Consider the following 26,307-nt stretch of genomic DNA (forward strand, 5'->3'; position numbering starts at 1 on the left):
GCACAGTACAGTAACTTTTTCACTTCTTCTTCTGCAGAACACTGAGATCCTGAGAGCTCTGCAGAAAGCGTCTGGACTGTCTCCTGACGATGAACCAATCAAACTCCTCTCTGTGCCCAAAGGCGCTCTGGGTAACGACTATCAGAATTAGTTTTTAGCAAAAGTCAGAAGACAGTCTTCATGAAATCATGTCAGTCATTAATTAATTTCTCTTGTTGTTGCTGCAGCTCATTCATTCGTCCAGCGCCTGAGGCTGCAAGATCACGCCAACGGGAGGAGACAGAAGCTGGCCATCAGCAGGTGACGTGTCATCAAACTCGGGCTCTCAAACAACCCAAATAAGAGATTCTGTTTAACAAAGTATATTAACTGTGTTTGGATGTTCTTTGATTCAGGATTCAACAGATGAAGAAAGGCTCCTCTGGTCCTCCCCCCAGGTCTTTATCCCCAAACCAGGTATAGTGTTCACATCTGTCACACGTCTATTTTCTCTAGAAACGCTGGTGTTGGTCTAGAGTGAAACATCTCAACAAATATTGGATGGATTGTCATGAAATTTGGTTCAGATATGCATTATCCTCAGAGAATGAATGTCAGTGACTCTGATGATCCCTGACTTTGCCTATAGTGTCCATTGGTCTAACATTGCAGTTCATAAAATCAATGTTAGGTCCCCACATCGAAGCTTCCTGGTCTAGACACTGAATCCCCCAAACGTTGGTTTGATCATGTTCCCAATGATCAGACCAGCAACTAAGATGGTAGTCCGCTGTATTTATCATGTAAGGGAGAGTCTGCTTTTGGTTGCATTATGGGAAATGTAGGAAGCATTTGTAAAGCTTGACTCAGACAAGGCACTGAAAGTCAAGATATCTAACGCTCTGTTGCCTCGACCCTGACAGTTTTTCTTTTATTCGTCTCTTGTGTGCCTCAACAGTTTTTTTCCCTCTGATATCCAAAGTCCTCTGAAGTATGATATGGCTGATTACACATAAGCTAATAGTCAAATATGGTTTTATATGATGGGCACTATTAGCTTGTTTCTTTGGGTAATATTCTTCAAGATAAGATAAAAATTGTCAGTCATGTTTTAATGGGAGAAAAGAGAAGGATTTTGATATTAAACTAAACTAAATGACTCGATAGAAATCAATACATAACTGAACATGTAACACAAGGGCATGGGATTGGAACTAGAGAATGTATTTTTCTTTCTCCATGTATCTTTATACTAACAGTGTTAATGGGTATAAACTCAATCTTAGACTGATAAAAGTAAAGCTGAGCCTAACAAGTTGAGATGTCCTAAGCTGCCCACCGTACAGAGGAAAAACCCAACATGACTGTTCTTGTTCTGCCACCCTCAAGACAAACTTTACATTCAATCTTGATTTTTCCTTTTAGGTGAATCCTGACAGGAGGAGGTTGAGGCGAGGTGAGACGGTGGAGGTCAGCAGCCCCTCAGCAAGCCTCAACGCTGGGCCCCGGCTGAGAGAGCGGCCCCTGGGTCGCTGTCACACCCTTGACTCTGGAGAACAAACACCAGAGCAGCCTGAGCCCTCACACACTCCAGACACGACTGAACAAACTCCACCAGAGAGTAATCAGACACACACTCCGAGCGACAGCCCTCCTTCAGTAGGTGTTCAGATGTCCACAGATGTAGACGATACACAGGCTGACACCAGTCAAACACACTCCACCGATGACTGCAGCACCGGCAGTGAGACTCCACCATCCTCGCCCTCTAATGCACTGTCACGTGTTGATAATGTGTGTGAACCCCCTCCTACACACACGTTTATAGATGACTGTGCTTCATACGACCCCACCGAGCCGTCTGACCCCATCAGCCCTCTGAATGGACAGCTAGAGTCATCTGACGACCAGACTCACAGTGAAAATAAGGCTTTGCAGTCTGGAAGCGAGGGCGGTGAGTCCAGTCCCACCTGCTCTGCTGACATCCACCCAATAACCCAGACTGATGAAGATGACCAGAGAGACACCAACCAAACGCCAGAAACGAGCACAGAGTTGAACCACGGAGGCTGCAACTGAAATGGTGACGTTATAGAGGAGCACTGACCTGATTTAAACTTCTGGTTTCCCTTTTCCTCGACATGAAACATTGCACAACACCAAAAACTTAAATGTTTGCCAAAAGGAAAAACGAAAAGCACACAGTTTCCAAACAGATATGGGGGTAACTCCCTTGTGAAGCCAAGCTGACTCGTACTGTAGCTGACAGAGTGACATCTACCAGCTGCTTGTTGAAGTTCTTTCGACTGTTTTAATTCTGCAGAAATTCAAAGGGTCGGTTCCACCGACTTACAAAACAATATGTTTTCTCACTTATCCCTGGTGGTATCTAATCATGAAGACAGGTTTGATATAGGGAATCTGTTCATCTTTATTGTATTTGGTGTGGAGGCAAATTAAAGAACACATGTCCATTGCAAACACTGAGAGAAATAAGCGAGAAAATGTGTTTGTAATTTGGGTGTGCTGTCCCTTTTTTAAAGTCACAATGAAGTGCTAAAATGTAGTTTTCTGCATTACACATCTCAATTTTTGTGCCACCTCATATTCACCGACAAAGTCCCTGCTGATTGCTGTTCACATTGTAAAACTCAGCTGACAGTTATGAGCTTTTCGGAGCACACAACAGCATCTTAATATTCAGATGACGTAAAAAAAACAAAACAGCAAAATACATTTTCATTATCTTATATTGTTTTATTTTGAAATCACTTTAATTTTCTGGGAAACCTTGGATCCCCCCCCCTTTTTGTTCTGTGCTCCAATCACGGTTGAGCTAGCTTCGGTTAACTTTCCTCTTTCCTGTACTTAAACATGCAATGTGCTAAATTTTGAAGAGAGTAAGAGCGACAAATGTGTAGTCACATCTTAAGTTAGTGAATGTTAGCTAGCATTTTTGCTAACACTACCTAACAAATCTACAACAGTTGTTAGTTAGCTAGTTACACGTCATTTCACTCTTATCTTTGAACAAATTTCAGACGAGCTAACAGGACTTAGTAAGGCTTACTTGTGGATCAAGTACAGAAAAACAGTGTTGCACATTACGGCTTTAAATCAAACTGACTTTCCCTTCACTACTTGACATACTGTTCATTTGCACTTGTGTTTGTTAATTTAAAGGGAACAGAGGATAAAACATTTTAACCTTTTTGAAAACATAAGTGTATGTGCTGCAGTTAGCCCAGTGCATACATTGTAGAACTCAAACATCTAAAAACAGAACTGAAATCAGAAAGAAAAAGAATGGATGTTGAAATTTTGTTTGAATGGTTACTACCAGCATTATGTTGCATCCTGTTTCAGAGTCTACTAAAATATCATTTAATTGTGACTTTAACAGGTCAGATGTAACATTATCAGACTTTCAGTTAAATTCCTCCTGTCTGAAGGCGGCTCCTCTATCTCCTCCTCTTTTCACCTGAGTTTGAAGCACTTTCTTTCTTCTAGCTTTTACAAAAAAACAAAAAGGGATGCAAGTTTCATACCGTATGAATGTTGTTATTTAGTTGTGTTTTAGGCCACTAGACTGTAGCTCTGATCTGAGCACCAGACTTCATTTGAAGAAGTCTTTTTTATTTTACTTGAATATTAGACAGTTTCACTGTTAAAAATTAATTTACAGTTTGCTAGATTTGCTCTTCTTCCTTGTTTAATATCGTACTACTCTACTTGTGTTTTTAATAGGATTATTTTATTTTTGTATGACTCCCGTTGATGGTAGTGTGTCGTGTATTCAGAGAGGTTCAGCTTCTCCTGGATGTGTTTTCTCCACAGATTTCCTTCCTTTCAACCACTGATTTCACTTTATTTCTGTGAAAATGAACTTGCGGAGACTTGAACATTGCTGCTGATAGATAATCCATCACAGCTGAAAACATCAGGGCAGTAAAACTCAAATACAATATGACGCTATAGGTATACTGTACTCAAAAATTACCTTCATGATGCATTCAAGAACACTCGAACAACATGAATGTGTTTTAAATTTGTTGCTTTTATGCAACTGGCTGTCAGTAGTCTGTCCTTGAACACAGCAACAGGGAGTGTCTTGAAAAGGATCTGTGCTTACAATATAATGTAGATTGATACTAGCAAATATTTGTTATATAAATTAAATACTGATGGATAACTTATTTCAAGAAAGTTTCAAGTCGTTGTAAGTTGATTTTTGCAGCAAACAGAAGTGAAACCATCTGCCCGCCTTCAGGACCAATAGAAGATTTTGAAATTGATCAGCAGTGATGTCAAACATGGAGCAAACCCAGCTGTTTAGTCCTTTAACAGTAGAAGATATTTACTGGTATATAATACATTAGAACACAATGAAACTGCTGCAGTACTGTAGTCACTATCAGTGTTACTGTTTACACTATCACAGAGTTCACCTAGTGTGTGAAACAACAGACAGTTTCAGTGACCTCCTTTGACTCTCCGTTCTTTGTTTTTCTGTCAGTTTTTTCAACTCTAACCCTAACTTTGTTTTTGACCCGTCCGTCACGGACACATTCGCCAATTCTTCAACAAAGCAGCGTCTTTGTGTTTTAACAGTGTTTAAACAGAAAGGATGTCAGACCCAATCAGAAGTCAAGTCTTAATTATTTTTGTACCACTGTTTTTAATTTCAGGTTCGGATGTTTAAATTTGTTGTGAATGTGCCTTATTTAATTCACACCCAAATAATCAATAATAAACCTGTCATTGAGACTACTTGTGTTTTCATCTGTGATATTTTTTCACTGAATAAGCTTAAAAAAAATGAACATAAAACCAAAACAGGTTGCCCCTGTTGATGTAATCATGTCTTGTTAGTCCTTATAATAAATAACAACTTTCGGATAACATCTGCAAGTAGCTACTGTTTCCCATCACTGAGACTGAAAAGGCCTCCTTGATTTGAAGGGCTGTAAGAAAACTATATACAGCTTACAGTGTTATTTTTAAAGTTTGGGTAATTATTTAGGACATACAGTTAGGTGTGACAGGATAAGGGCACAACAGACCTTTTTTTTAATTTATTTTTTTCATTTTGACATGAAATAGCAGGTCAACACAGGTGTTACCAATGATACTGATTAAGGTCCCGTTCCATTCAGGTCAGACAGAGTCAGGGTGCTGCTGTGCTGCATGTCGGCTCACTGGAAAGGCTCTGCTGCACTAAATGGAACAGAACCTTAATTAGTATCATTGGTATAGAGAGAGAGAGAGAGAGAGAGAGAGAGAGAACTATATCTGCATATATACCGTATAAAAATACATAATACAGACAGAAGGATAAATAATATGCTCAAGATGAATCCAAATGACTTGTCTGACACAAACACACACACTGCCTGCAGTTATTGTGTTCACTATAACTGTTCAGTTTATCGGTTGTTCAATTGTTATGTATTGAGGAATAAATTGAATTTAAAATTATTATATATTGAATAATATATAATATGCACAAATTATGTCAGTGGTCGTCAGATTGCTCAGTGGTAGATAAAGTAATATATTTGATATATTTACAGGTGTAATCTGAACTCTTCCTACAGGTAACAGCTGTTTTTATACTAACAGGTTAGCGTGACGTCAGTCTGGTTGATGTCCGCCCCACCAATCAGCGCACAGTTGCTCCTCCGAGAACTTCCGGGTTCGTCTCACACGGTGGACATTAAAACGGGTCCAAAAACATCAGATGAACTTATAACAAGAAACTGAACCGTGGTTTGATTTCAGGAGGTGAGTCCCGCATGTTAGAACAATAATAATAATAATAATAATGAAAGCGGTGTTATAACGCTGCGTACAGCTCAGCGCTGTGTGATGCTAAACCTCTTTGCTCATGTCGCTGTTTGATCCACATGATGTTCTCACATAGTCACCCACTGGATGAAACACCTGGCTGCTTTAATTACGAGTGTCGTGTGGGTTTACCTGGCAGAATAAAAACAGTTTGTTTGTGAAGCTGTGTCAGCTGAGGTAGCTGTTAGCTGACAGCTAGCGTGGCTGACTGCTGTACCTCTCGTACATCGAGCTGTTGATGCTGTCATGTCACTTTTACCACGTCTGTAAGCGTGCCTGCTCTGCTGAAGTCAAAACCATTCACCGGTAACGTTACCTAAATGTTGCTTAAAAAGCTAGAGGCAGGTTAGGTGGCTGCTAGCTTTGTTATGCTAACGTGTCAGGCTAAATATTGTGTGGTCTGATTTTGACACAGATGTGTGAGCTCAGCCTTTATTCTCATGAACCCAGCAGCTGCTGACTATTTATGCTTTGTTTTGTTTTTTAGGCAGATTTCTAAAAGAGAGCTGATCTTGTCCTGTGTCATCACACACTTTGACCTGTTGTCTCTGCTGAACAACAGACAGAGATGTGGCCCAGAGGAAGAACAGCTGGAGGAGACGAGATGATGCTGTGAAGTTAAGAGGCACCTTCAAGTAAGTTTTCATTCATAAGCCTGACTTCATGTTCACTGATTCAGGCTGGACTTTCATGTGTCAAATGACAATATTTTTTTTCACAAGGAAAGGTTTAAACATTTAATTTAAATCAGTGGATGAGGTGGGAGTTTTCTTTAAAGCATGTATCATACCTTAATTGAACATAAAGAGTATCAAGTGTTTTGTTTTTTTTTACATATCACTTAATGCCTAATGAAATCTACATGTGCTCATTCAAATCACACACCAGAATAAATGTCAGTGATTGTGTCTGCAGAGAATTTGTACGTCATGTGACGGATTACCTCAGTTAAATATCAAAAACTTGAAAAAGAGGCACATAAACCAGATTAGAATAATGAATGAGTACAACTACTACTAAAGTACTTTAAAACGGTCATGACGTGGATTTATTTCATCACTGGACTAATGTTGAAGATCAGTATTGGCAAATGTGACTGTAACAAAGAGTTTGTGACTCACTAAGTGTCACCAAAGCGTCACAGCGAGTCCCAAGGCCTCATTAATTCCAACTCCAACACAACTGCTCACCATCTTTGGCATAACATATTTGCTCCAAAGTTATAAATATCTTTGAAAACCTGTATCAGTATCATGACACCTCTTCCTTCCCTCCCTGGTTCTTTCTATCAGAGCAGAATGTCCTCAGGCCACAGGCTGAGAGATGTGGAGCAGCAGCGCCCCCTACTGGACGGGGAGGAAGAGGCGGTGGAGAGTTTCCATAGCGAGGCTAAGCAACTGTGGTTCATCCAGGACTGCTGCGGCATGGTGTGTGCTTTCATCACCTGGTTCCTTGTCTTCTTTGCTGACTTTGTGGTCACCTTCGTCATGCTGCTGCCTTCCAGGAGCTTCTGGTACGCCGTCGTCAACGGGGTGGTCTTCAACAGTCTGGCTGTGCTGGCGCTGGCCTCCCACCTCCGCACCATGCTGACTGACCCGGTGAGGAAGCTGAGGGTTTAAGAGCAACACCAGTGGACTGATTCTGGTTTGATGGGGGGCTGATTAGAGGCTCTAAGTTGCAACTAAGCCTGAAGATTTTTCCTGTTCTCGCTTTTAATTGTTTGTGTCTTTCTTCCGTCCGCTCCTCAGGGAGCCGTTCCGAAAGGAAACGCCACTAAAAAGTACATGGAGAGTCTGCAGCTGAAGCCAGGCGAAGTCATCTACAAATGTCCAAAATGCTGCAGCATCAAACCAGAGCGGGCTCACCACTGCAGGTCAGAATGCTTTGTACAACCTAGAGGGAGTTTCATGTTGTTGTTGCCTGTTAAATCTATCAATAAGGCAGCTATGGTGACTGTTTTGAAGGTATTAAGAGATAATAAGTTAGTCTGGACAGGATGTGATTTGACTTTCTTTCTTCTTCTACAGTATCTGCAAGCGTTGTATCCGCAAGATGGATCACCACTGTCCCTGGGTCAACAACTGTGTCGGAGAGAAGAACCAGCGCTTCTTCGTCCTCTTCACTGTAAGTTCAGTTACTGTCATGTCCACATATTTATCCCACACGACAACCAGAGACATACTACATATTTTAGACAAGAGAATTGACAGTAGAAAAATTAGTAGAGAATTTAAATTGTATTTACAGGTGGGTTTGTTGTTAATAATGACCTTTATTTTTTATTCTTAATGTTCAATCCCGACTCCTGGAAGCCAGCCGGTCTGTCTTTGTCAGTGGTAACAAATCTGTGTGTGAATAGAGTAGACTGTGTTCACTGCTGATGTAGCCGCCTCTTAATAGTTAGAAAAGTCTGTAGAGCTTAAGGCTTTGTACCACCAGTTACTTTTACTTAGTTTTAGCTTGAGTCAAACATTTAGTATATCCCTCATATTTCATATTTGATAAAGAGATTTCATCTGTTAATATTGTATATTTTTATTCTTGGTAGCAGATCTCATGAAAAGACCCAAACGAAACACTGAATGAATCTTCTTCCTCTGAGCCACAAAGCTCCATAGTTGACTACTGGAAGACAGTATTGAAAGACGCACAGTGTGTTGTTGGTTTGAGTCTACACATGGGATTTGTTGACAATGTAGATATAGATGTAGAATAACTTCAGAGAGTCATTTTGTGGTTTCGTGTTGTGAGATTATGGAACTATTGCAACTATTTTGCTAATGGATTCAATAATATTTAGTAAGGTTATGTGACTGTACGTATACAGTGTTTATTTTCATCAAGCAAATCTATGATTCAAGGCATCGAGATAAAATACAACTTTGAAAATAAAAAATTAGTAAAAAATAAAAAAATCAATATTTTCCCCCCAATAGTCAGTGAAAACAGAGGTATAGTGATGAGCAGGTCAAAGGATTTCTAAAATCCACACCAACCCGGACAGTAACAATAGTCAGTCTTGTTATGAGCTTTTTATATATTCATATAAACAGGTACAACTCTTCAGTTTACAAAGAACAAATGCTCTTATGTAAACGATGTTAACACAGTGTGTTTAAACAGCTAGCTGGTAAATGTTTGCAGGTAAGACGCACTGCCGGTAGCTGTTGATGATGCAGTGACAAACAATGTCTTTGAAAAAAACAGCTGAATGATAAAGAGTTTGCGATAGCTGTTTCACAAAGTGTATTTCATTTCTCCTCACTCAACAACTCCCATAACGCACCATCATGCATCATTCTCTGGAGTCTGGAGATGTTGCGGTTACTAGTTCAATGGTGAAATCAGTTAAAACAGACAGTGTGTTCACAAACGTCTGCAGCTTATTTTGCAAAGTAAAAGAGCCCAAACGCATCATTTGCATCACAGTGACCCAGATGGAAATCAGTTTTTTGTATGTTCTTACAGGACGTCAGTTGAGTAGGCGGACCTTTAATGCGGCCCAGGATGCATTAGTGTCTACACTCCAAAAGATATGTGGTCGAATGTGTGCCCGAAACATAAAAGTGGTTTAAGTGATCGGATCGGCAAATGTTTCCCATGATTTGATCACAACAGGCTGGAACTGATTAAAAAATGTTTCCCTAGACCCTGTTAGAGTGTTAGAGAGTCTACTGAAACACCAACAGAGGTCAGATTTAGTTTCTTCTGTCAACAGATGTACATCGCTATGATTTCCGGTCATGCTCTGGCTCTCTGTGGATACCAGTTCATCACCTGCGTTAAAGTCCAGTGGAGAGGTGAGACTTAAAGTTTGTTCTGTCTTTTTCTTGTATTGTCAGTTATCTCTCTCATGTAAGGCTGGAGATCAAACTTAAAGTACGTTTAAAGAAATGTCTGTTGTACCAAGTATTAAAAATGTCAATGCCCGAGTCTCCTCTGACACCACCCGCATCGAAACGCACAGAGAGCAGCAGTAAAGACTCACATGAACTATTTAAACTACATGTGTTGTTCTTTTGCGTCCAGAGTGCAGTGACTTCTCTCCTCCCGTGACGATGATGCTGATGATCTTCCTCTGCATGGAAGCCCTCCTCTTCCTCACCTTCACAGCCGTTATGTTCAGCACTCAGGTGCACTCCATCTGTAACGACGAGACGGTGAGGACATCAACTCACATTGTTTCTCTCTGAAGGTTATGTCTGTGTGTGTGTGTCTGTGTGTGTGTCTGTGTGTGTCTGTGTGTGTCTGTGTGTGTCTGTGTGTGTCTGTGTGTGTGTAATGAAGCTTGTGTGTGTGTTTCAGGAGATCGAGCGTCTGAAGAATGAGAAGCCGACGTGGGAGCGTCAGACTCGCTGGGCCGGACTGAGGTCTGTGTTTGGAGGTCAGCCGTCTCTGATGTGGATCAGCCCCTTCGCAGGACTCAAGCTACAAACATTTCTCCCCAGGCGCACCTGGAAGGGCGGAGCAGAGTTCTCCGTCTGACACGCCATCAGTCAAACTGTGCTCAGTGGAGTGAATGACAACAAACCACCATCAGAGTCCAGCTCGGTTTACCTTCATTTTACCAGGAGGAGGTTTCAGAGCCGCAGAAACCAGGTTCAGACTCTGCTGCAGTGCCATGAAACAAGATGCTTGGTCTCATCTCTAACACTTGACCTCTTACCTTGCTTCAGGAAGGGGAGCATCGTCCTTACTGGAAGTCATACAGATCGAACACAATCAGACTGAGTGGATGCCGCCGCCGCTGTTGGATGTATGTAGTCAGACTCTGGCTCCAATTCTCAGATTCAGACTTTGAAGTCTGAAAGTTTTTTTTTTTTTAAATGTTGCTCATTAAGATGCTGGACCTTCTTAGAGCACTGACTGACCACAGAGTTGTAATCACAGGATGTTCGGGAACCTCTGCTGTAAAGTTTTTGGTGTTTGTAGAAGTTGATCTGCACTGTGTGCATCAACATGAAGCTCTAAAGTCCAAAATGAAATATTATACAGTGATTTATAATGATTCTGTTGATTAAATGATAACAATAATGAGAATCTCTTTAAATTTCTTGTAAACAATCAAAAATTACTACATTCAGTGTTTCTTCTCCCATGTGTGGATCCTTGAGGTTTAATAAAAGTGCATTTCTCTCAGCCAGTTACTGAAATATTTTAAATCCTTTATCGTTTACTTTCCTTGTCCTTAGTTGGCTGTGTTTCTGTAGCTCTGTGTGACACCATTGGCAGAAACGTAGGTCTCGACACCCATGTGCATTTATGTCCACAAACTGATAAAAACACTAATTGAAGTGAAAACTCCACAGGGTACCTCTAAGAAATCATGTTAGAAAATTACAAGCAATATTTTTAATGGCTGCTTCAAAGCCTTCGATAAAAAAAATTCAACACTGCTGTTTTTTTAATCGTTTAATCAACTTGTGTTTTCCTTTTTTTTCTTTCTTTTTTTTTGGACATTGTTTTCTCAAGTTACACAACATAGTGGACCTTTGTTTGTGTGAGTTAGTGTGAGTCACAAACCTTCTGAACTGCACAGACATGTTGTAAATTGCTTGCTGTAACTTGATGAATACCACCTCAAAGTGATAAAAGGCAACTTGATGTTCTGTATTTCATTCACAAAAAAATGTCACAAATGTTAAATGAACTTGAGTTTTGCTGTCAGAGGTTGGCAGACAAAAAGGATTCTGGACCACTCGTGAATTTAGTTTAGAAAATTTCTCAGCTTGACAAATTCTCTTAAAAATCTCATATGAATGCTTCTCTGATCTCAAAGTGCCATTTCGATGTGACTTTTACTTTTTGGAAAATGTAAACTTAGCTGTCAAGTGTGTGCAGTGAGATTGAACCTTGTGTATTGTGTATAGAGCCCCAGTACAATCTGTTTTTCCTTTTCAGCTTTTCTTCACCACATCTCAACAAGATGAGTCTCACAGAGTCAACAGCTGATTTCAGTGTTTCTCTAATTATTTCATACTGCGTCTTCTCTCTATTGATTAGTCACTAAATTATTAGTACTCCTTGTTGAAATCTGCATCAGAAGGTCTTGTACAAAGTCTTAAATATATATACTCAAGCCCTAAAAAGAATTTAAACATTTTTTTAATGTTTGTCTTTCTTTCTTCTTGGTGTTCTGTGGAGGGAGTGATATCAGTGCAGTCCTGCAGATTTTGAAGGTTTTGTTCTGTTCTGTTATGTATAGTATTTTATTTTAGAACACTTTAAACATCCTTAAAACCTAATTAAACTTAAAATCAGAGAATCTGACTTTTCAAAGAATGTATCTGGAGTCGGAGTGGTTGTACGTTTGTATTATGAGATTTCTTTTATATGTTCATCTGTGTCCATTTTTCAGATACTTTCAGAATAAAGTTCCTCTACCTCTTCAAAGCATCTCTGACCCTGTGACCTTAGCTGCAATATCATGACCACCACTATATAATCAGTATTATGATGTCCTATACAACACTTCTTTTGCATTGTGGGGTGTAATGAATTGAAAACATCTAGGGAGCACTAACAGGCTTGGTATTTCTAGTGTTAGCCATGCTAGCTGAACTAAGATACAAAGGCTTGTTAAATATTGCATGTATGTTAGCATTGTTATTGAAGTGATGAAGTTCCTCTGATGTCTAGCTTTAACCTGAACCCTGGCCCTCCACCAAGACCAAGATGATTATCAAAATTCCCAAGAGCTTCTTTCTAGTTTCATGTGAAGATAATCCAGATTGTAAGTGCTAGAATCTCTCTCAGAAAAGGTGTCTTGGAAAACCCAATTTCTAGATTTATGTAGCTCTGATTCCTGGTCAAGATGAATCTGAATTGTTCTGTATTTGGGAGCTTGTGGCTTACCTTTTATTTCTTCCTTCAGTCCTGCTACAGGGTGAACAGTTATCACAGTGACTCCAGCTGTGAAGACAACCCAGTTTTCACACTGATTCAGGCAACATTTTGGCTCTAGTTAATTATTTCTGATCTCTCCACGCTGCCACACAGTCTCTACCTACACTGTTCATTTAGAGGAGAGGTCTCCACTTGTTCAGACATGTTTAACATTCCCTGCTTATTTCTTGTTCTTGTGCTTTGGGGTCCTGTTCAAGGCGGGCCCATGACAAACCCCCATCCAAACATGACGGACCAGGAACTATTTTGGGGCGCCGACCAGTACGACTTCTCTGTGGTACTCCCTGCTTCAGGGTTGGAGTGCTTCTGGCACTTTGCTCACCGTGGAGAGAAATTCTACTTGAACTTCATGGTAAGAAGAAAACGCTGGGGCCTCAACATATTTACCTGAACATGAATAGATTTTTCTATTTTTAAAGCATCTAAAAATGTGATTTCAAATATTGAATAGTTTTCTCTAGCATTAAATGTTTATCACAAAATATTTTCCCACTTTAAGTCAATCAGAAGAGCACAGAAAAAACAACAATACAACAAAACTCCAATCAGAAGAGCACAGAAAAAACAACAATACAACAAAACTCTCCTAGAACGTAACCCAAACTCCAGCTGAAGAACATTTATACTGCATATGACCCAATTATGTTTCTGTTTTTTTAAAGGTTTTAAAAGGATTTACATAGTAACAAATATTATATAATATATTACACGCCGGAGCTTTAAGTTTCCCATATAGTGGGTTATTTTCAACAAATAATCATCTAATGTTGATTTTTGCTCCCATTTTTGAGTTGAGATCTAAGGCTTCTTTTCTGCACACAAAAAGTTTATTCCTCTCAAATTTTGCTGAAAAATGTGTTTGTGTTATTTGTGTTCGTAAGCACTTCTTTGCCATGTGTGGCATATCAACATGCTGATTAAACAGCATGACTGTCCTACACGTGTAACTTTCAGCAAAGATAAGAAGGACGCTAGATGGCTCACTTGTATATATATTTATATGAAGTATTTAATATATAAGGAAATTATTTTCATATGCTGTGTAGTATTACGTTATCTGGATCACATGCTTCATGTATGTTATCATTTATCTATGTTTGTCCGTCTGTAGGTCCAGTGGGTGACGGGAGTTGGCCATGACAGACACCTGTCTGTCAGTGTCAATGCTCCCAGCAGTCTGGTTGTGGGGACTGTTGATGATGCGAATGGTCAGATTAACTTTGAGGCTGAGGAAACAGGTAGTCAGTCTGTCTGTCTGTCTGTCTGTCTGTCTGTCTGTCTGTCTGTCACATTTTTATGATGGATTTATCTGCTGAATAGTGCAGTCACAAATCAATCATTCTTAATGAATGTTCTGTTCCTGGTTTGTTTCAGCTGTACTTGAATAAACTGTTGTTGTGGTTGAGTTTATAACAAATCATATTTTTTGTGTAAATATCTTGAATTTTAAAGTAACTAAAGTTGTCAGATAAACTGTACTGCAGTAAAAATGGCAATATTTCCCTCTGAGATGTGGTGGCGCAGAAGTGGCTCAGCAACTTGAATTTGTATTTAGATATAAATGTACTATTAAATACTGTGTGTTTAGTCTTTCTCACTTGTTGTGCGTCTGTCCAGGTTTCTATCAGATGTGTTTCAGCAACTTCCACAACCACTTTGGCACCATGCAGGTCTTCCTCAGCTTCGGCGTTTACTATGATAGCTTCCAAGATCCGACCAAAAGCAAGGAGGAAGAGAAGAAGAAGAAAGAGGAAGTCAGCAAAGACCTGAACAACACACTGAGCATCATAGAGGTACACACACACACACACACACACACACAAAACACAGTAGTGTGTGACTTTAGTAGTAGGTAGTAGTAGTAGTATGGTAGTTGTTACAATAGTACTATAGTAGTATATATTGATAAATATTTTAATGTTTGTATTATAGGTCATAATGTAATAGTAGTAATACAAATAGTAGCAGCAGTAGTACTCATAGTAACACTTGTGGTGAAGTTGTAGTAACTGTTGCATTTACTCATTAATCTTATTGATGGTGATACAAGAAATGTAATAGTCGTGACAGTCATGGTAGAAACAGTAGCCATAGTAGCATGTATAAGTAATTGTAGTACTAATTGTTGTAGTAGTTGTCATACAGCTACTTTTGACTATGGAGTAATAGTAGTACTATTTGTAGAATGCAGATTTAGAAGTAGTAGTAGTAGTAGTAGTAGTAGTAGTAGTAGTAGTATTAGTAGTACAACATGTAAAATTAGTGTAGTTTAAACAGTCATGGTAGTCACACTTAAGTAGTATGTTGTAACACTACAGTAATAGTACTAATTGTTGTAAAAGTAGTTATTAGTATCACCTGTAACTTTAAGGTTTGTAGTAGTAAAGTGGTACAGTCATAGCAGCACTGGCATATATAGTATTACAGTAGTACTAATACTAATACTAGTACTAGTACGTATTTGCTTAACTTAAGTTGTAATATGTATTTATGAGCTGTAACTATTTGTTTTAATAGTCAGTAACCGTGGCAACAGTTATGGCAAGTAATAGGTCAGTAATAGTGAGTGTAGTAGTAACAGTGTCAGTAGTAATACTGGTAGAATAGGCAGCAGTAACAGTAGTATCTGTCATGATAATGACAGTAGTGGTAATACTTGTAGTATCTGTATTCGTCTGTGTTTTGCTGTTGCAGGAAGCGAGTCACAAAGTGGAGAACTACGTCTTCCACATGTTTCGCTACTACAGCTTTGGCCGCATGAGAAAGAGCGCCGACTACTACCTGCTGCAGTCCAACTCGCAGTACATCACCTGGTGGTCGACGGCTCTCAGCCTCCTCATCATCACCTCTGGCTACCTGCAGCTCCTATTCCTCAAAAGACTCTTCATCACCAAGACCTGCACCGAGGACGAGAAGCCCCGCTGCTGACAGACTCAGTGTGGTCCATAGTCTGGATGTGTATTTAAATATGTCTGCATGTATGAAGGAACTGCAGCCACGAATGAAACCAAAAGGCTGCTGACTTTCTTCCTGGTACTGTATTTGTGTACTACTATATACAATAATCCAAAACACCTGTTTTCAGTTTTCTTTTTCAAAAAGAACAGAAATGTGTTTTCTTTATCCAAAATACATTTTATTTTCTTCATTTCATTAAATTCACACCTTTTGAATTTCAAGATATTCTTTGTGTTATTTGATAGTACAGCTGTAGATAGACAGGATAGTGGAGAGAGAGAGAAGGGACATGACATGACAGGCATGAAGGCCATGATTTCTGTCCATGTAACCTCTCTTATGATCAGCAGAACTGCAATAATTAGTTCATTAATCAATCAATTAGTTGCCAACCATCAAATTAATCACCAATTATTTTGATAACAGATCAATCATTCTCTGATTTCAGCTTCTCAGATGTGAATATCATCTTTGGTTTGTGGACAAAACAAGACATTTGAGGACATCAACATTTTTCACCAAGATTTGTTGAAGCTTGTCATAATTCAGTAGAAGTCGATGGTTTGGTGTCTGATGATGCTAACATAAAAAAAAAAAATCATGAAGCATTACGGAATTACCAAAGTTGTCGTCCTAAGTAGAGCATGAATATGAATATGCAATAGTTTAAAGGCAGGTAGTTAAAAGTATAAATACCACACTAAAAATACTCCATCATCGCCTTGGAAGCTGATATGATGAACTCCATACATACAGCTACATTATAACGTGTTAGAAATCATTTATTAATTGAGGTGTGGTACACCCTGGACCAGCTCATCGCAGGGCACAGACAGTAGAGACAAACAACCATTCACACCTGCAGAGTCACCAATAACTCTGCATGTCCGGAGTACCCAGAGAGAACCCACGCAGACACGAAGATACAATACAAACTCCACACAGAAAGGCCCCAGCCGAGGTTCAAACAAGAAACTTTCTTCCTGTGAGGTGACAGCTAACCACTGCACCACCGTGCCACCTTCAGAGTTATTAATAGATCCTTGCTTACATCTTGTTTTGTCTCTGTCCTACAAACACACCCTGAGCTCGATATTCCGTGCATGCACACTCCTTTGTTCTTCATTGTTATGCATAACACTTTCTTTCATTTGCTGTTTTTAAATGCAAATGAATTATTAATTGATTTTAAAAAATGAAACAAAACGTGGGGTAATGTGTAAAAAAGTAAAAAAAAAAATTGCAGATGACACTGCATTTTTATTTATTTATTTTTTATTTTATTTTTTTTGCCTGAGACCTCCGCATTGGTTTTCACACAGAGTTACTATCAGTCTGAACATGACTCTAGTCTTGTTTGTCTGTGTATGTAGCCTGTTTATTGTTACCATGGCATCGAAAATGTGGAATGTACTGTATCTGTGGAGTGTGGGCAGTGGACATTTCCTTTTGGGAAAATAGTTTGAATAGACTCCCTGACTTCCTGATCAGCTTTCAATCACTTTCAGTAAAAAAGTGGAAATGGAAAAATTGCATAGAAAGGTAAAGGATATCATAGAAGTGTTTTAATAAAAAGTTTTCTTATAACAAGTAGTTAATTTTTAACACTTAAAATAATGATTTGAGTGTGTGTTTCTAGTAAATAAAATACATTTGGGGGTTGAAAAGAGGATAGCATGTTAAAGTATTCAGAGAAGAAATTTGCTGGCTATCCCTTAAAACATGCACTGCATGGCCAAAAGTAAATGGATATCTGAACACTACACCCAAATGCAACTAATGCTGTAACACCTTCCACTCTTTGTAAAAGTCTAGTTTCTGTTCTGTATTGTTACTTTTTTTGTCTTCCTGTTTGCAGTTATCATGGTTTCAAAGGTTTAATTAGTTGTCAATATTTTCCATCATATTTTTTTCTTCATAAAATTTAAGATGTTATAGACAAGGAAGAATGGATGGATTAAACATTGACATTTCCCCGGTGGATCCCCAAGCCCTGAAGCCCTATAATTAAATAATTGTTGTTATTGTGTCTGTATAGGGAGTGTACTTTCGTTTAATCTATCTTACACTCTTCAATCACACACATCCAGACAGGCTGCTGGTAAGATGATTGATTATTTTCTTTTTCTTTTAAAAAACAAAACAAAAAAACATGTTTTTATTGGATTTTTAATTATTGTCTAACTAAACTCTGCTCCTTTGTAAAGTTTTACTTTAATTATTAAATTATTATTGATTATATTTACTTTATTGTTAATTTAATAAGAACAGAGACATGAAATGACAGGTATGACGGGTATACCAGTGTGCTTTTTCCAGTTTGTTTTTGATTGACCTAATTCCTAAATAATCCATCCCAAACTATTTAAAGAACATTCACAGTTCAAGGCAATTTTTCAAGGCTGTGTAATACAGGTGGGCTTCTTTCAAATGTATGTAGGTATGGTAAGAAAAATATGGCTGCAGTGGAAGTCATTTATATTTGACTATATAGGAGGCAAGCTGTCTATGTACTGTCTTTGTACAGCTCTTCCTAGACAGGCTAACTTGCTGCACACATTAGTCCTGCTTTGATTTCTTCATGTGGACATCAGGATGTAGACATGACACAGACTTGCTCGTGTGCAGTGTAAATGTGAAAGAGTTTTGAGTTGGAGAAAGAAGGAAAGCATCTGCTTCTTATATGTGTGTATCACTTATTATGGTCATCTGCAAAAGCTCCTATCAAAACAGGATTCTAGGCAGGAAGACCTGCCCAAAGCCAGTTGATTTAATACGTTTGGCCAATTCAAGAAATAGCAAAAGCAAATGTTTTAAATTTGCAGAAATGCATCACGATCAAATAAAGAGCAAATTTGTCACTGTATTTGTCTGAATTTGACTGCGGGACTCTGTACAGTTTGTCTTTATTTACTACAAACATCTCACTGTGCTCACATGAGCATGACAACGTGTGTGGAAAGATGTTCTCAGAACTCATCAGGAAACTCCTTTTCTCTTGTTGTTGTTTTTTCTTATATCTACATCCAGGAAGTGGAGACCGACAGCTCTGTGATCAGCGCAATTAAATTTAATTTGCCTAAACATACTTTCAGACGTCTGACTGGAATCAACTTGACTTCTGTAGAAAGTGTAGAGCATTTGTTATTGTCCGTACTGTACTCTGTACACATGCATGTCTGGTTAAACCTGAGGTATATTTTCCTAATCTGAATCAGGAGGTCTGAGGACAGAACAGGACATGAAATCTGTTTCACAAATGAAATGTGTCCCAGTCCATGAGAAAGACAAGGTGGGAGAGCACATAGGATTTCAAGTCATACAAGCAGTTGAATGTAAATGTGGCCTTGTGAAGGCAAAACATCAATGATGATGCTGAGAGACAGAATAAGGAGTCAAGACTGTGGCACTATTGCATTCATTCAAAGCTAACTACCTCACTGTTTTTACAGATTAATATGGACCCAGGAACATTGCTAGAAATAGTTAGTCTGTGATGAAGACTATAACTAATTTAACTGGGTTGAGTCAGAACAACAAAAGTCACTTCATGTTGAAGTGAAAAATAGAAGCAAGGGTTTGATTTGAATTAGACTCTACCAATCTATCGATCGCTATGATGTAAATATTGGAATTATTCTCCTCCACAGTTCTTTGTTTATTTGGTCTGCTTTTAACCTTCTGAAAATGATGGTGGATCGTCTGGCGTTAGTCTAGTTTTTAAGTTAGTGGTGAAGCCAGTGTTATATGGATTTTAAGATTGCATTGAATCTCTTGATATCAAACATGTCATGTTATTGTACTGGGAAAGTTGTCTTTACCACAAGGTCTGTGACCACTTAATGATTGCTTGTAATATTTGCTTTGCCGTCAGAAGTTCTAAAGTTAGCACCAAATTAAAAGTTTGTCTGACAGCAAGGTTAAACATAGAAAATATTCTTAATATGGTGTAGACTTAAACAGATATTGATTGTTTTGGAGATTAACCTTTTCATGTGCGAAAATATATTTTTCTGCTGAGCCTGTCCACAGCAGTGCATAGCTCTACTTATACAACCCCACTTCAAAATACCATAACTATACCTTTGTAGGTGCCATATGTAAGATTCTGAGGCATTCTTTGTATTCATTTCATTTCAGTTTCATTTCATTTCATTTCAGTTATAATTGTTTTTAATGTTAATGAGTGAACCAGTTGTAGCTTAAAAATTAACCCTTCAAATGAATGAAGGGTTGCCGATGACTGTGAAGGACAAAAATGTATTTTGCATAAACAATTGATTGCGGAATTAATTAAATATTTGAATGAATATTACATTCTAATCTTCAGTTAGGATATAACAGCTAAATTCAAATCCTATAATAATTTTAGGAGACATGTTTCTAAAATGTCACCTTAAATTGAGACAAGACACAGAAAAATATAACAATATCTGAACTTTGATTTTTTTTTTTTTAATGTTTTTTTTTTTTTTTTTTTTTTTTTTTTTTTTTTTTTTTTTTTGGGGGGGGGGACTAAAACTTTTTTTTTTTTTTTTTATTTTTTTTTTTTTTTTTTTTTTTTTTGCTTGCTTTTTTGTTTTTGAGGGAGGGGACTAAAACTTTTTTTTTTTTTTTCTCGTCTTTGGACATGTGGGGGAACCAGAGCACCTGGAGAAAACCCACAAAACGTGATGTTACTTTAGTCCTCCCTCCTCCTCTTCCATCTCTCTGGTTTCCTCAACCCCAGAAAGTGACGGATTCTCTTCCAGGCAGAAGGTGGTCGTGCTGTCCTGCCTGGAAGATTTCCCTCAGCCTCTCTCTGGGATTCGAGTGCCAGTGCAGGACTGATGGTCTCCTGCTCCTCGCACTGCTTCTCCTCAGGGACTTCAGCCTCCTTCGGTGATTCGAGCACCAGTGCAGGACTGATGGTTTCCTGCTCCTCGCACTGCTTCTCCTCAGGGACTTCAGCCTCCTTCGGTGATTCGAGCACCAGTGCAGGACTGATGGTTTCCTGCTCCTCGCACTGCTTCTCCTCAGGGACTTCAGCCTCCTTCGGTGATTCGAGTGCCAGTGCAGGACTGATGGTCTCCTGCTCCTCGCACTGCTTCTCCTCAGGGACTTCAGCCTCCTTCGGTGATTCGAGCACCAGTGCAGGACTGATGGTTTCCTGCTCCTCGCACTGCTTCTCCTCAGGGACTTCAGCCTCCTTCGGTGATTCGAGTGCCAGTGCAGGACTGATGGTCTCCTGCTCCTCGCACTGCTTCTCCTCAGGGACTTCAGCCTCCTTCGGTGATTCGAGCACCAGTGCAGGACTGATGGTTTCCTGCTCCTCGCACTGCTTCTCCTCAGCGACTTCAGCCTCCTTCGGTGATTCAAGTGCCAGTGCAGGACTGGTGGTTTCCTGCTCCTCACACTGCTTCTCCTCAGGGACTTCAGTCTCCTTTGGTGGTCCGAGTGCCAGTGCAGGACTGATGGTTTCCTGCTCCTCGCACTGCTTCTCCTCAGGGACTTCAGCCTCCTTCGGTGATTCGAGTGCCAGTGCAGGACTGATGGTCTCCTGCTGCTCGCACTGCTGCTCGCACTGCTTCTCCTCAGGGACTTCAGTCTCCTTCGCTGGTTGGGTGTCATCATGGCCAGTGATTTTTTGGAGAGCCTCTCTCTCAGCCTTAAGCTCAGTGGATAGCTTCAGGTTGAGCGACATCTGAACACTGAGCTGAGTTTTCAGCTCGTCCAGCTCTCTCCCAAAAGTTGTCTTACTCACAAGGGCATTTTGCTGCAGGACAGCGATCTCCTCTGCCATCTTTTCATGGAGGGCTTCCAGCTCAGCCCTCAAGTTGAGGTTCACACGCTGGCCCTCTAACACTGAGATTGTGTGAGCTTCGACTTCCTTGTCAAGCTTACACTGGAGCTTGTCGGCCTGCTCTCTGACCGTGATGACGTCGGTTTTATACTTCTGCGTAATCTCACCGTGTGAAATGCAGATCTTGTCCATTTCTTGCTGGATAATCCTGTTCTTCTCCTTCTCTGCTTCCAGCTCAGCAGATAAGTTCTGGTTCACTTTCTGTTCCTCTTGCAGCTCCTCATACTTTGTTTGGAGGAGTTTCTTCTGCTCAAGTTCCCTTTCAATCTCAGACCTGAGGGCATCAGCCTCCTCTCTGATCTTGGGAACGTCGTTTTCATACCTTGCATGGAGCACTTTGTATGAAATGTGGAGGATATCGAGTTCCTCTTGGAGAAGCTTGTTCTTAGTCTTCTCTGCCTGGAACTCGTTCGTGAACTTCTGCTCATTAATGATGTGAGCCACCTGCAGCTCCTCATAATCCACTTGCAAGAGTTTTTTCTTTTTCCTCTTCGTATTGTCTCTGACTTGGTTGGCAATCTTTGCTGTGCTCAGAGTCTCTGGATTAGTGTACTTCTGCAGTGTCTTTAGCTCTTCCCTCGTTTCCTTTTCTTTGTTGATGAATTTCTCTTTTAAGAATTTCTGTCTCTTCAGCTGCGCTTTTGTCTCCTCCAACTCTTGGTTGAGTTGGCAGCAGTTCTCACAAAAGCAGCCGCGTACTGTCTGCTCTACATCGCTACTCTGGTCACCTGCGGGGTTCGTCGGGCACTGCATTTTCTTTGGCTGGTAGAATCAGTCACAAAGAAATGCTGTAGGCTGCAGTTGTAGGTCTCTAACGAACAGATGTGTTCTGTATCAGTCGTTTGTCTTTCGAAAATTGTCTTTTCTCGCACTTTCTCACCGTGGTGTCACGTATTGAAAGGTCTGAAATGAAATGATAGTGACTGAAGAGCCGTGGCCTTATATAGCCTATAGACCTGATGACGTCACAACTCACATTTTATTTGTCTTTGATCATTTGCCCCGCCCCCTTTTCGCTGAGTTGTTTTTTTACGTCGCCCAATGCTGCCTGAGCGTGATGACGTCACGTTTTAAAAACTCAAACCACCCATGTACGAATGAATGGTTTGAAATATAAACAAATTTTCCATTTAACTTAAACTATTTTGATTGACAATTTATTTATTTATTTATTAAAAATCGCTAAATTTTCACATTTCCCGTTCAAATACGGGGAAGAGACGCACTGTGCATCACCTTGGATTGCGCAATCCTGTTCTCTGACATGCAATGCAATGAGAGCGTGTTACTGTCTCTCTGTATGTCGCCAGTCAAATGTTTCAAACACTTTTAATATATGCCCCGACTTTCCATAGTGTAACCCATAATAGTATAATAATAATAAGGTGTTACTAAAACATTAATTATTTCCTTTCACTGACAAATTATGCACTTTTTTGTCTTTCCACATTTCCACATTTCCACATTCGCTATTTCATATTTAAGTCGTCCTTTATTTTAAATCAGATGTCTAATTTTCAGTCAGTAAGCAAAAAACTTGATAACAAATACGTTTATTGGCTCAGGGGGGATGATTAAGTCCTTTTCGCTCAGGTTAGAGAGACGCAGTTTAACGTAGGAGTAGAGCGAATGAATGAGAAAACAAGCTGAAATCCGAGTGAAACTTCATAAATTATACCACGTGGAGAAAGAAGAAAAAACAGTTCAACAACAAGAGTTGGAGAAACCTTGATGACATCTGTTCATTGTTTATGTTTTTATTTTCTCGGTGAGTTTTGAATATAATACAGTTTACAATTGTTTTCCAGAAACATATAAACACACTGCATTCATAACAACACTTTTTGAAACTTCAGAAAGTATGACAATTGTCTTCATTTTGCGCTGAGAAAACTTTTTTTTATTTATTGTTAGGTAGCAAATTATCTTTCTCAGACCTTTTACAATGTCTATATAGAGTGTACAGAGACCTCTATATTAAGATCATAATGCAAGATGTCTTTTCCTCTTTTTATATTTTAAAGTGATAGTTTAGTCACATATGTCAGGAATTTGAAACTGTACCAAACTTATAAGCTGAGTTCGAGTCATTTTTGAGCAATAACTGAAGTCATGTGAACAACTTAGATTTGTTTTTGGTAAATGAAGCCACACAAGTGTATCAAGCAGTGCTGGACAGATTTTTTTTTAATTTAAATATACTTTGTAAGTACAAAATATGTCACATAATCACACAATCAAGTATTGCACTTATATTTTTCATAATTACTACATGACTAAAAATACATTTGAAGAATACTCCTTATGATGACAGGTCAACATTCACTAAATCCTGATTTTATTGCTTACTGGTATTTTATTTTACTTTTGTAAACTCATCTACTGACTGATCAGCAGTTGTATGTTAAAGTTCTAGCAGTACTAGTTGATTTCTACAGTGTGTTCCTGGACATAGACAATGTAGTGGTGAGTGTTTTCTCCCTGAGTGAGGACTGTCAGAGCCTCCAGGCCGTGTGCCTCCTCCACCACCATCACCTGGTTGCCGGTTAGACCCCCGTCTGCGTTCACCACCATCAGCTGATTACTGCAGTTACCGACTTCCTGCTCATCTGCCACCTGCAACTTCAGCCACAACTCAACATCAACATTTTTGTTGTAACCATTCTTTTTCTGAGTAAGTCATGTGATGTAATTTACCTGTTGTACCACGGTAACAGTGCCTGGAGCCATGGCGACCATGGAGGTGATGGCATCATGAGTCTCTGAACTGAATTCTGTAATTTGCTGGATATTAACTGTACACAAAAAAACATTTATTTTAAAAGGTTAAGTACATACTGTATGCTAAAATACATTAATGACTCACACAAATAGGAATAGCCATGAATAGGACTTAAGTCAGTTATCCACTGTATGTTTATCACAGTTGCTGTTGTTACCGTTGTCCTGCAGAGCTGATGCAGTTGCACATAAAATTAAGAAAATAAAAAAAAATATTTACTGAGTTCAGACATCTTTCTTCATTTTTAATTTTGATCAACTTCTTGAAATAAGTTATCAACTTAATAAAACAATGGACATGTAACAAATTGTATTTTTTATGCTGAAAAAACGTTGAAATGTTTTTAAGTCATACCAACTAACCTCCTGAATCATTTTTTAGAGGCCACATGCCACATTATCTATCAGAGGGTTAAGAATGTGAAGACCAACAAGGAGCGCTGTCAACAAATCGCCCAGAGAGTTAGAGCCCTTGAAGACTTGGTTCTCAACATCAAACAAAGAGGGCCAAGACGGATCTCCTCCATTGTAAAGAACGCTCTAAAGGAACTCTGCATCACTCTGGAGTCTGCCCAGACACTGATGATGAAATTTACTGAAACTAGTGCTTTTGTGGGTTTCCTGAAGTCCAACAGCCATGAAGACAAGATCAGTGACATTGACAAAAGGCTATCTGATCACCTCCATGTACTGTCAGCAGCTCTTGTGATCGAACAGGGGAATATACAGCGCAAAATGTATAACACTGTTAGAGGAAGGAGACGAGATGAAGAGTATTATAGTGAACAAGCTAGCTTCACCACCCCTCCAGCTTCCATGCATTCATACAGCAATATGCCCTCCTTGCAAATCTCTCCTGTCACATCTCCCCAGACTGTCAGTTGCATCATGTCGCCCACGCAAATATTTAGCCCTATGATGCCCATGACGTCTCTAACTGGAGCCACGTCCCCCACTAACTCCGCCACCATTGTCTACTCGCCTGCTATGGGGTCATCCACTGATATCTATCCTACCATGGCCCCAGTGACCTATTCAACACAAAATTCACCTGTTATCATGATGTAAGAAGAGATGAGGGATGAACAGGAGGAAGGATTATCTCCATAACTGCAGTGCTCACACCTCTCACTATGTCTTCTAGTGTTTCTCACAGCAAAATACACTCACCCTGAAAAGTGATTTGGTTGCACTGTTAGTATTGTCATGATAAAGAGACAGGAAACAAGAGGAGAGAGAGGGTGATGAAACAAAACAGATACATGTGTACATACATACATATCTAAAGGTTTTTTGTTAGCCAAAAGAGATTTAGATATATAGTCATATAAAAATACAAATGGAACCAAAGAACTTGGTTTTTGATTGTATTTTTATAGGCATTTCTCATTTATGTACACAAATATATACAATGTAGTTAGACAGATGCAACCTTACTATTCCAGTTTTTAGTTTTTATTGTTAGTATGTAGGTTAACTCAAAGCAGATGGTACAAAGAAAAGTTTTGGATGAGTATATGTGATGACAGATGACTTGGCTCTAATTCTTTTAAATGTATGTATGACACAATGGTAAGAAAAACATGGCTAAAGGTGAAAACTGTTTCTTCTTGGAGAGTTTGTAAAACAAGAAGGCAGTGGAAGTTTTTCGTATTTTCCTGTGCTCACTTGAAACCCCACGTACACTCTAAGTATGCGGAAAGTATGCATAACTGGAACCTCTGGAAAACTACAGCGATCATCTCAAATGTCTGAATGAATGAATGTCCAAAGACAAGAGGAAAAACGAGAGAGGTCACTGATAAGTTCTGAACAAAGGTAGTAATGTACTTCTCCAACTTCAACCAACGACAACAAGTTTGTCCACAGTATCAAGATGACAGTATGTCTGTGATTACAAAACATGTCTAAAGGTAAAGCCTCTAAACTTCTCACATGGTTTCACTTGATTTGAAGAACTGATTGAGGCCTTAAGAGGTAAAATAATTTAAGAT

General features: G+C 39.3%; 4 protein-coding genes across 13 annotated transcripts in view; 3 read left to right on the forward strand and 1 right to left on the reverse strand.

The window, feature by feature from the left end:
* Positions 1–4,749, forward strand: part of ankrd27 (ankyrin repeat domain 27 (VPS9 domain)) — a 29,447-nt gene extending 24,698 nt beyond the window's left edge. For all 3 annotated transcript variants that reach the window (XM_019279596.2, XM_019279599.2, XM_019279595.2), the window contains exons 25-28: positions 38–131; positions 228–300; positions 396–456; positions 1,405–4,749. In XM_019279596.2, the coding sequence (XP_019135141.1) occupies positions 38–131; positions 228–300; positions 396–456; positions 1,405–2,058 (882 nt within the window). In that variant the 3' untranslated portion in view covers positions 2,059–4,749. The remainder of the gene's footprint in view (positions 1–37; positions 132–227; positions 301–395; positions 457–1,404) is intronic.
* An 876-nt stretch (positions 4,750–5,625) lies between these two features.
* On the forward strand, positions 5,626–12,219 carry LOC104927017 (palmitoyltransferase ZDHHC7). 7 transcript variants are annotated; one of them, XM_027273114.1, is made up of 9 exons: positions 5,626–5,763; positions 6,314–6,461; positions 7,124–7,253; positions 7,331–7,424; positions 7,575–7,699; positions 7,854–7,950; positions 9,545–9,626; positions 9,856–9,986; positions 10,132–12,219. In XM_027273114.1, exons 3-9 carry the CDS (start codon positions 7,150–7,152, stop codon positions 10,309–10,311), a joined length of 813 nt encoding a protein of 270 aa, XP_027128915.1. In that variant the 5' UTR covers positions 5,626–5,763; positions 6,314–6,461; positions 7,124–7,149; the 3' UTR covers positions 10,312–12,219. The 7 variants fall into 7 exon arrangements, with proteins under 7 accessions (XP_027128915.1, XP_027128913.1, XP_027128914.1 ...); XM_027273112.1 differs by having other exon boundaries at positions 5,627–5,763; positions 7,119–7,253; XM_027273113.1 differs by having other exon boundaries at positions 5,627–5,763; positions 6,389–6,461; positions 7,119–7,253.
* Positions 12,220–12,358: 139 nt separating this feature from the next.
* On the forward strand, positions 12,359–15,949 carry LOC104927016 (transmembrane emp24 domain-containing protein 6). Its single transcript, XM_010740999.3, has 4 exons — positions 12,359–13,084; positions 13,844–13,970; positions 14,350–14,525; positions 15,427–15,949. Exons 1-4 carry the CDS (start codon positions 12,875–12,877, stop codon positions 15,658–15,660), a joined length of 747 nt encoding a protein of 248 aa, XP_010739301.3. The 5' UTR covers positions 12,359–12,874; the 3' UTR covers positions 15,661–15,949.
* Positions 15,950–23,722: 7,773 nt separating this feature from the next.
* On the reverse strand, positions 23,723–24,428 carry LOC113744230 (zinc finger protein ZFAT-like). 2 transcript variants are annotated; one of them, XM_027273079.1, is made up of 2 exons: positions 24,230–24,428; positions 23,723–24,148 (listed from the first exon to the last, which is right to left on the reverse strand). In XM_027273079.1, the coding sequence occupies exons 1-2, from the start codon at positions 24,269–24,271 to the stop codon at positions 23,954–23,956; spliced, it is 237 nt and encodes a 78-aa protein (XP_027128880.1). In that variant the 5' UTR covers positions 24,272–24,428; the 3' UTR covers positions 23,723–23,953. The 2 variants fall into 2 exon arrangements, with proteins under 2 accessions (XP_027128880.1, XP_027128879.1); XM_027273078.1 differs by having other exon boundaries at positions 23,723–24,154; positions 24,230–24,397.
* Between the last annotated feature and the right edge of the window lie 1,879 nt (positions 24,429–26,307).

The sequence above is a fragment of the Larimichthys crocea genome, chromosome XXI (assembly GCF_000972845.2).
Source record: "Larimichthys crocea isolate SSNF chromosome XXI, L_crocea_2.0, whole genome shotgun sequence".
Lineage (NCBI taxonomy): Eukaryota > Metazoa > Chordata > Actinopteri > Sciaenidae > Larimichthys > Larimichthys crocea.